Source organism: Piliocolobus tephrosceles, unplaced genomic scaffold (assembly GCF_002776525.5).
Source record: "Piliocolobus tephrosceles isolate RC106 unplaced genomic scaffold, ASM277652v3 unscaffolded_33538, whole genome shotgun sequence".
NCBI classification, from domain to species: Eukaryota; Metazoa; Chordata; class Mammalia; order Primates; family Cercopithecidae; genus Piliocolobus; species Piliocolobus tephrosceles.
Window position 1 is genome coordinate 1 of NW_022317130.1, and position 10,785 is coordinate 10,785.

The 10,785-nt window shown below is 34.2% G+C and overlaps 1 protein-coding gene across 1 annotated transcript; it reads left to right on the forward strand.

The window, feature by feature from the left end:
• Positions 1–437: 437 nt before the first annotated feature.
• Positions 438–10,712, forward strand: LOC113222688 (deleted in azoospermia-like; the record flags this gene model as incomplete). The annotated part of the gene is made up of 4 exons (XM_026452322.1): positions 438–489; positions 899–962; positions 1,050–1,189; positions 10,563–10,712. Coding segments are annotated over 4 exons (406 nt in total), but the record flags the coding sequence as incomplete, so codon positions are not given.
• Between the last annotated feature and the right edge of the window lie 73 nt (positions 10,713–10,785).

A 10,785-nucleotide genomic window follows, 5' to 3' on the forward strand; every position in this document is an offset into this window, starting at 1 on the left:
TAGGGGATGAAATGTTATTGCCAGCTCTTTTATTTCATCATTTTTCTAATGTTTGTTTTAAAATGTCCCCAATTTTTATTTCATACAAGTGAGTTAATCAGTTTTCTCAAATAATTGTTTTTATCCTAGACTGCAAAAGTATCTTAAATTTTAACCACGTTGTCTTAGATAGTCAAATTCGGGTTCACAGATAATGAATTTTTTGTTAAAATCAGTGAAGTTTTCACACTACCCTAATCTTAGCACACTTTGACATAGTTCCAGTTAAGAAAAAGTAATATTTATACTGGTTCTGTCATGTACATCTTAACAAATACTTATCGTAGTATATTACTCATCTTTTGTTATGATCCCTTCTGTGTATAGAACAGTAGTAGTTCTGGACCATGTGCTGTATGATGATGATTTTATACTTCATCTGTCTTCTGCCTTTGTAGCTATGGATTTGTTTCCTTTTTTAATGACGTGGATGTCCAGAAGATAGTAGAAGTAAGTAATCTAATAGGAAAATCTCTTATTTTATTGATACGACATTTAGACTTAGTGAAATACTCAGTGTTGTGTAAAATCTGGAAACCGAACCTTAGAGTAACTTCACATAACTTGTTAGATCCTGTTTACTTTTGACTAGTCACCTAGGTTCATGAACTACAAACGGGAAGGGTTGGAGATAGGGTGATGAAAAGTTTCTGATCGACTTTCACTTGATGCCTCTTGATACTGATTAGAGTAGTAAGGGTAAGTAAGGTAGCTTCAGGGTGACCAATTTTAATTTGGTGTGTAGTAGTCACCGATCTTCTTTGATAATAGGAACTTTAGATGGCTTTAGGTATTTACCCAAGTCTTGGAAGTCAAGACTTGAAAATTGATTCTCATTTTGTTGCTGTTTTATTTTCAGTCACAGATACATTTCCATGGTAAAAAGCTGAAGCTGGGCCCTGCAATCAGGAAACAAAAATTATGTGAGTAGGAAAAGAAATTGTTATTTTTTGACCCGCGTAGCTTTTCAAATAACTAAAACTAGGCTTTTTATTCTTGCTTTTTATAAGGTGCTCGTCATGTGCAGCCATGTCGTTTGGTATTTAATCCTCCTCCTCCACCACAGTTTCGGAATGTCTGCAGTAATCCAAATGCTGAAAATTACCTGCAGCCCCCAATAACGCTGAATCCTGTAACTCAGTACGTTCAGGTGAGAACTGCTTACGTTCCTGTTCTCTTGTTTACCGTAGTCATCGTACCCTCTGTGAAATTGTATCTACACTTTCCCTAGTAAGTGGCAATAGAATCCCCGTTTGAATACTCTGGGTGATGGGAAATTTACTACTTTTGTTAGAAATTTCTTATTCTTAGTGTGCGTTATGTGAGCTAAAAACCTTCAATATACTTTGTAAGTCTTTCTTCTAGAAATGACCTCTGTAGACACATGAACAAATCTCTTCTTATGTCTTCCTTTTTCACCCCACATAACTAGTACCTAAAGTAGAGTTTGGAAGCAGCTCTCCTTATGTGTCTACGTAGTTTATTGTTCTCTAAGTTTAGCATTTAATCTAGCTAGTCTGTACTTGCAGTGATTTCCAGATGCCTCCTCATATAAATTGGTGACTTCTGGGTATATTCTCATTCTGGAATGGGTAGATTTCTGACCTGTTTTCCTCTATCTGTAAATTTCATGAGTTTCTGGCATGTAATTTTTCTGATGCTGGTTGCTTTGATGTGTAAAGTAGGATTTGACATACTCTATCACTCATTGGTGATCAGTAACGTTTATTTTTTTCTTCATTCTATTTATGCGTTAGTTTAAAAGACATTTTCATTGATGGAAAATATGGTAACAAAATAGTAGTGAAATAGTTTTTCGGAGTGTCTCATTTGTTGAAAATTTTCTATGTACTTGAAACGTGTAGGGTATACCACTTCTTCTTTTTCCTTCTCTGAACAATGGCTAGAAAAAAAGCTCTACTTGTTTCTAACATGTACTATGAGCCATTACTGAATCTGGGTGTATTCACTAATGCTGTTACCTGTATGTTTTCAATTAGTAAGTGTTTATTGAAAAATAGAAGACATTATACTATCGCTTTTCCAGTTGTGGATTATGTACTGCCATTAGTTTTTGTAATGAGGTACAGAGAAAGCCATAATATCTGTAGAAGAACTGCAATATTACCCTATACTGTTGTCAAATACACAACATCTAGAAGTATTTTGCCAAAGAGATAGGAAATGTATTAATTTAGCTTAAGTTGAAATCTATCCCAATGGAGCCTTTTCACCAGTGTAAGCCGTAACCTCTGGGTCGTAAGTACACAGTATAAATAAGGTGAACTTTGGTGAAATAGTCACTTCTTTTGTCATTTGTCTGTTCTCCTTCCCGACCCAAAGGGTAGCATTTGACTGAGAATATTTCTTACTTCATAAAGTCAGTCCTTCATTTAGAATTCTGCATTGCTGTATATAGAAAAATAATAGTTTAAAGTTTTTCATATTTTTATTCTCCTGGGAATGATATTTATTTCTAATTTTAAAAAAAAAGTTTTACCATATTAACCCATTATTTCTGTCAACTTCATCGGGCATATCCTACTTATCCAAATTCACCTGGTACAGTCATCACTGGGTATCAGTTGCCTGTGTATAATTATTGGGCAATTGAAGAGGGAGGAAAATGATTTACTTTCAGATACTATTGAGACCTTCAGCTTGCTTATACAAATTGCTTGAATGATTTATCATTTTTAGCTAGTGAAATGTACCTAGAATTTAAGAAAACACTTAGAATTAATGTAATGAAGACCTCCGGATTATTTAGAAGTGAGGAAATAATATTCTTACAACAATATACTTAACATTAACTTTTCTATAGAACAGTTTTCTGAGATTTGGTTTTCCCTTCTTTCTTTCAGCATATATTTTTTCTTTTTTTCTTTGCTATCAAAGAACTGAAACATCCAGACTGACTTGCATGAATTTTGTAGAGACAGGGAGTGAACTAAAACCATTACCCAATTCTTGGAGCACACAACTCCGATTGTATTTTTATTTTAGCTTGCTGCTTCATGATAGTAGTTCTCTGGGTCTCTTTTCAATGATACGACTGTATCTGTGACCCACACTCATTTGTCTGGTAACAAATTAAAGAATTAATATCTTTGAGAGTTCCACAATGCCATCTGCAGAAAGTCAGGGAAGAGGTGAGGTTTTATATGTAGAAGTAACAACAAGAATTTCAGGCATGAGAAACCTAAAGTACTTCTTTTTCTGATCTTTTTTTTTTGTTAACGGAAGAGCCATCATGAGAAGTACTTCAATATTGTCTGTCTCATGTGTTTTTGAGTGGCCTGTTGGGGAGCAAAGGAGTTATGCTATACTTCCAGTAAAGTGAATGTGCCAAACATATACTCCCTGTTTTTTCTGGATTTTTTTCTATGTCACATATGCCTATAAATATTTTTGAATCGTTTTTTATATTAGTGTGGCATGTTTTGTTACTTTCTTTTTAACCCAATGATAAACTTTTATGGGAGCATCAGTGCCTTTTTCTCTCTCAGGATTTTGCATGCTTAAGCAATAGCTGTTCCACATAATGATAAGAGTTCACTTACTTGCTAATAGACTATATAAGCCATGAAAGGTGGTATTAATGTGGCCTTAAAATAAGCATGTGTCTTCCTGGAATCTGTCTCTGGCTTTACCATCCATAAAAAAAAAAAAGAAATTTGTTGAAGAGAAACAGAAATATTTTGCTGTTAATTACTCTTAAATAAGAACAGGAAGAAAAACGTATTACTTCTAAAACACCTGAGCTGCTTTCCCCCCATAGGAACTAGTTCCGAAAATATTTGAAAGCAGCTGTCTTCATGTGTCTGCCTAGTTTATTCTTCTCTAAGGTTAGCAGTTCATCCAGCTGTTCTTTTCTTGCAGTGATATCCAGATGCCTCCTCATATAGATTGTTGACTTCTGGATATATTCTGGTTGTGGAATGGGTAGATTTCTGATATGTTTTACTATATTTATAAATCCTGTGAGTTTCTAGCCTCTAAGTTCTCTGATCCTGGTCACTTTGATATGTAAAGTAGGATTTGACATACTCTTACCACTTATTGGTGATAAGTAATATTTATTTTCTTTTTAGTTTCTCTTATTTATGTCTTAGTTTAAAAGACACTTTCTTTAATGGAAAACGAAGTAACAAAATAGTAGTGAAAGAGTTCTTCAGTGTCTCTCCATTTGTTGACATTTTCCGTGTACTTTAAACATGTAGGGTATACCTCTGCTTCTTTTTTTTCTCTGAACGATGGCTAGGTAAAAAGCCTTGCTTGTTTCTATCATTTAGTATGTTTCTAACGTTTGCTGTGAACCATTACTTGATCTGGGTGTGTTCATGTGTGCTGCTGCCTATACGTTTTCAATCAGTAAGTATTTATGGAAAGATAGAAGACATTATAGTGTCTCTTTTCCAGTTTTGAGGTATATTCTGCCCTTAGTTTTTCAAAGTGAAGTACAGAAAAAATCATAACATTTGTAGGAGAACTTCGTATTACCCTATAGTATTGTCAAATGCAAAACTCCATAGAAGTATTTTAACAAAGAGATAGCAAATGTATCAATTTGACTTACATTGAAATCTGTCTTAAATAGAGCCTCATCACCAGCATAAGAAATAACTTCTGGGTGAGCATAAAAGTACACAGGATAAATAAGGAAAACTTGTCTGGTGAAATAGTCTCTTTTGTCATTTGTCTGTTCCCCTTCCCCACCCAAAGGGTAGCAATTCACAGAATCTTTCTTTCTTCATAACATCAGTCACTCATTTAGAATTCTGCAATGATGTATATAGAAAACAATGTTTTAAAGTTTTTCATATTTTTTTATTTTGGGAATGGTATTTCTAATTAACAAACTGTTTTACTGTATTCATTCGTTCCTACCGGAAAACTTTTATTTTAGGCATAGCCTCCTTATCCACATTCAGCAGTTCAGGTCATCACTGGATATCATTTGCCTGTATATAATTATCAGGTAGGTTAAGAGGGAGTAAAATGATTTGCTTTCAGATATAATTGAGACCTTTATTTATACAAATTACTTGAATAGTTTGCTATTTTAAACTAGTGAAAGGTACCTAAAATTTAAGAAACCACTCAGAATTAATCTAGAATGAAGACCTCTGTATTATTTAGAAGCCATTGAGTAATATTTTGACGGGAATGTACTTAGCAATACCTTTACTATAGAACAGTTTTTTTTGAGACTTGGTGTGCCCTTCTATATTGTAGCATAGTTTATTTTCATCTTTGCTGTCAAATAGCCGAAACATCCAGACTGACTTTTATCAATTTTTTAGAAAGATGGAGTGAAATAAAATTGCAGCCATAAAAAACGATGAGTTTGCGTCCTTTGTAGGGACATGGATGCAGCTGGAAACCATCATTCTTAGCAAACTATCACAAGAAGAGAAAACCAAACACCGCATGTTCTCACTCATAGGTGGGAACTGAACAATGAGCTCACTTGGACTCGGGAAGGGGAACATCACACACTGGGGCCTATCATGGGGAGGGGGGAGGGGGGAGGGATTGCATTGGGGAGTTATACCTGATATAAATAATGAATTGATAGGTGCTGACGAGTTGATGGGTGCAGCACACCAACATGGCACATGTATACATATGTAACCTGCACGCTATGCACATGTACCCTAGAATTTAAGTACAATAAAAAAAAATTTAAAAAAAAAAAAAATTACTACCAGATTTTTAGAGCACAGAATTTGAATTACATTTTTATTTTAGCTGACTGCTTCACGACAGTAGTTCTCTGGGTCTGTTTTCATAGGTGTAACTGTATATATGACCCATAATCATATCTATGGTAATAAATTCAAATAACAAATATCTTGGAGATTTCCACAATACCAACCCCAGAAAATTGGGTAAGAGGTGAGGTTTTTCATATAGAAGTAACAATGAGAACGTTAGGGATTGGAAAACTTGAAGCACTTCTTTTTCCTGTTCTGTTTTATTATAATAAAAAATGAAAGGAGCCAGTGTATATACTTCAGAAATACTGTGTACCTCATGTGTTTGTGAAAACGTGAAGCAATATTTGAATGATTTTTGTTTTCTTTGTCTACTAAAAGCTACAATACTTAGCCAAGTGGGGTGGTGCGTGGTGACGCACACTTGTAATCCCAACTACTCAGGGGGCTGAGGCAGCAGAATCACTTGATCCTGAGAAGCAGATTGCCATGAGCTAACATCCTGCCACTGCGCTCCAGCCTAGGCAACAAAAGGAGACTCAGTCTCAAAGTAAAAAAACATAACAAATGCTATGAATATCTTTGTGTAAATATCTTGGCACCCTTGTCCTATTAATTACTTGAGATTAATTGCTATGAGTGGAATTGCTAGGTGAAAGCAGTTTGCCCCTTTTATAACAATTTTATAATGAATTCTCCTCATTATTATACTGGTGAGTATCCTCGCCTGTCAAATTATAATACACCTTTTCCGTGGAACTCTTAGTAAATCATGTAGTAGTATTTTCTCACTGATGGTGTTTAGAGTGCCATCTTTTCCACACCCATTCCAGTGAAAGTTATTAGGATTTATTAAATTGTCAGCCTAATAGCTGGAAAATATTACATTATGTTGATGTGCACTCTTTTAAATCATCAGTGAAGTTGACCATTGTTAGCTTTTTAAATTACCTCTTAATTTTATTTTTATTGATTGATAAAAGCTTTGTATTAGTATTCACTTTTGTCATACATAGGGGAACAAATATATAGTAGTTAAGGTGGTACCCTGGTACCCTTATCTTATTCCTAATTTCAGTTGAGTTGACTCAACTATTTCACTTGCAAGTTTGATGATAGGGTAGAATTAGATTGATAGAAAATAAGATTCCTCTATTTCCGTTTCAGTTGGGTTTTTAAAAAATTTAAAAATGCTGTATTTTATCAGATTATATTCAGTGATGAATTAAAGTAACGTATCCTGCTAGTGGAGTATCCTTGCATTCCCAATATAAACTTTAACTCTTTATGTGCTGCTGGAATTTTGCATTTTGTGTTGAGGACAGGGATGGATCATCTGGATGAGGCTTTGTTACTTATATGTTTTTAGCTTTAAAATGTGTTGAGAAATACTTTTTTCCTCTTTAAAAATAAGAGTTTGTGCGTGGTATTCTTTTATTATCTGTGGCCACAACCCATTTTGCAGGTCTCATTTGCTTTCTTGCTTTTTCTTGCTTAGTTTTGCCAGGATTGTTCATTGCTTGAATTTCATCCTCCACACCCCAGCTCCCCGAGAATCTGCTCTTGGATTTACTTAAAGTTTTGATTCTGATTTTCATGTCTTGTTTTCTTAACTTTAACATTATCTTTATTTGCTCCTCTTCCTGTTGTTGTGAGTGTAACTTTGATGACTACTAATGATAGACTTTTTCCTGGTCAGTTTATCTAAATATCAGTTTGCTTCCATGTTTGCATAGTAACTGAATTAGGTAATACTGGCAAAGGAGCTGACATCCTAGGAGTTTAAACAATGATAATTTTTTTCCAACCTTAGCTGTCTTTATCACTTGTTTGTTCTACATATAACAAGAAATACATTTGCTCTAAGAAGCAATGAGTGTTGTGTATATGATAGTCTTGAAGCTCACCCCAGTTTACTATTCCAACATTTCTCATTTCAAAATTCGCCAGCTCACTTGAAGACATGATTAAGAGAATTATTTCTTTAATGCAGTTTCTTTTCAGGATGCTATTGACGGTTTTGATAGTACTATCTTTAAAATGAGACTTTTGCTTATCCTAAGTATTCATTTACATTTTTGGTCATAGTTTAAAACTAACCAACGGTTGTCTATTGATTGTAGATTTTTTATTGTACATTATATAAGTATGAATACACACACAGTAGGAATTGAACGGTTCATGCTAATCAAGCCATGGTAAAAATGAAGTACATTGCAAAAATTGAAGTGCACTGCTTACTTCGCTAGCTTTGAGTTCAACCTGCTGGCTGAAAACTAGGACATGATGGCGCTATTAAAGTGATTTGGTGAATTTTGTATGTAGGATTTCAGTTAAGCAGGCAGCTAATTTGCAAGATCCAGGCTAAAGTCAAATTTCTTATAATATCAAATGCCCTTTTTCCTATTTACCACACTACTGTTTTTTCCAGTATCCATTTTACAATTGTATAGACTATGGGAATCATGAGAGACCCCAGAGATCTTTTCCAACCATTCATTTTCAAGCAAAGAAACTGAAACTGGGGTCATGAAAAGATCTACTTTACTGAGCAGTGGAAGTCAGGTTCTTCCCAAACAGTAATTTTATTCTTCAATTCTTGCGGCACTGTCACAAGGTCTCTTAACCACACCGTTTTCAAATTTTGGACCAAATAATTCCTTATTATAGGAGGCTGTCTTTACATTGTAGGATGTGCAGTAGTATCCCTGGCCCTTCAGCCCATCAGATTCCAGGAATACATCTCAGTTGTGACAACCAATCTCTAAACATTGCTAATTGCCTGTGGGGCCCAAAAATCTTCCCCAGCTGAGAATCAGTACATTTCCATATCCTCTCATAATCTGACACAGTTTTCTGCCAGATGTTACACTTCTAAATTAAAATGCATCCAAACACTATGGTGCAGAGACAATACTGTAATATAGCTTGTTTATCAAAGACAAATATATCCAGATTTCATCCACAAATCAAGGGGGAATTGAAAAGGAGAAAAAGAAACTACAAGAACTTCAGAATTTCAGAATTTCAGCTTATTTTCCAGTATTATTCTGTTTGGGATTTCTGAATGAACTGAGAAGGGATTGATAAATTGTAGGGAAGGGAAATCTAATCAGGTTCCCAGCAGTTCCAGATAATGCAGCTTAATATCGTTTAGAAAAACAATAAAGTAAGACGTTTTTAGAAAGGAAGATCTTTAGAAATAGTTTTTTAAATTTTTCTTCCACATCATTGTCATGAACTAGCCCTATTAAAGGAAAGAATTAGGAATTAGTTATAAAACCTAAAGAGCAAGTACAAGCACAAAAGAATAGAGAAAAGCAGTAAACTCGGCTTTTGTTGATTTGACAATTTAAATTTCATCACTAGTAAAGCTGTGTAGAATCAGTAACTTCTAGCATCTAATTAACAAAGCAGGAACTCTTTCTTACTACCTTCTGTAGCATCACTGTGCTTTTCAAAAGGATACACAGTTTCTTTTGTCTTGTTTTCTTTCAAACAGGTATATGTGTAATAACTTACTCTTTATAGCCTTTTGTACTTTTATAGTCAACAGGCACTTCACCAGTGATTTTTAAATTAATGATGTGTCACAATTTCCTGATGTTTCAATTAGTTCTTAATTAAAATTTCTTCAAAATAAGTCAACTAAAATAGTAAAGCCTAAAAAGAAACTTGAAAAAAAATCTACTGATAATAAAATTCAAATAACAGGATACTAACTTATACTGACATACCACTTTTACCACTTTATACGTACAAAATGAATTTACAGAAGTTATCTCATTTCATTCTCAAAGCAGTTTTCCCAGAGATACACAGCTGGCAAGTCAGCATCTTATAACCACTTACCTATAAGGGATATAAACTTAGCTCTCCTGGCTAAATTAATTTTTCTTTCACTACGCTATATTGTTTCTCCAACATGGATAGTACTTATGAATACTACTTCAGAAAATTTTTCATTAACCTTAAGAGTCTATGTGGAAAGTATAAAGACAGTTCTGATCAGAACCTAGAAAATTAATGAGTTATATGTATGTGGTTTTTTGGTCTGAAACTGAAGATGGTATCATTTATATCTATCAGCCCATTGTGAAAATTAGGATTATCATCGTATCGATTTGGTGTTACTCAGGAAGAAAAATGTGATTTCAAAGGTGCTTTGAACACCCTGGCGTTAGGGAAGAGGATTATAACCCTTTTTACAGAAGGAGCTGTGACATCTGAGCAAGTAATGTTTCCATGATCCATTTCCAAAGTAAAGCAGGCATACGAATACGGGGAGTGTTAACATTATAAAAACTCATGTTGATTTTGGTGAAAAAGGCAAAACAAGACAAATTGGTTTAAAACTTTGAGACTTACTTTCTTTTCAGTATGGCTTTTCTGTTTTTACATGTATCCTTAGTCTACTCAGTAAAGTGGAAAGTTGTTTATGTTTACAGAACAGGATGATTTTAGTAACTAATTTTTAAAAATCTGAACTTTCTAGTTTATTTTAACTAATTCACATCGTATTTTCACAAATACCAAATGAATATTCTTCCACAGCATTGTACACGACTTGGTGATGAGCAGTACTGGGTTTAAGAAAGTGCTATATGCTTTGGTTAAAATTCCATGCCAACGTACTCTGGTTAGTTTAAATCCTGAGCCTGAACTAAATGGCACTGGTGACTAATTTACAATGAAAATAATTTATATAAAGTATTTTATACTTAAAATACAAAAATTATATTTCACATCATGTTTGGGTTTTGCCTATATATGTAATTATGGTGTCTACTTTCTAAATTACAGTCTGCTGCTGCAAATTCTGAGACTTCAAACTCAACCATCTCCAGAGAGGCCAACACCCAGTCTGCATCAGCTGCAGCTAGCCAAGGCCATGTTTTACCAGAAGGCAAAATCATGCCAAACACTGTTTTTGTTGGTGGAATTGATAATAGGGTATTGTATTCATACTTCATTTTTACCTTAAAATACATTATGAACAATGGTATTTGAGCCCTGTTATTGATTT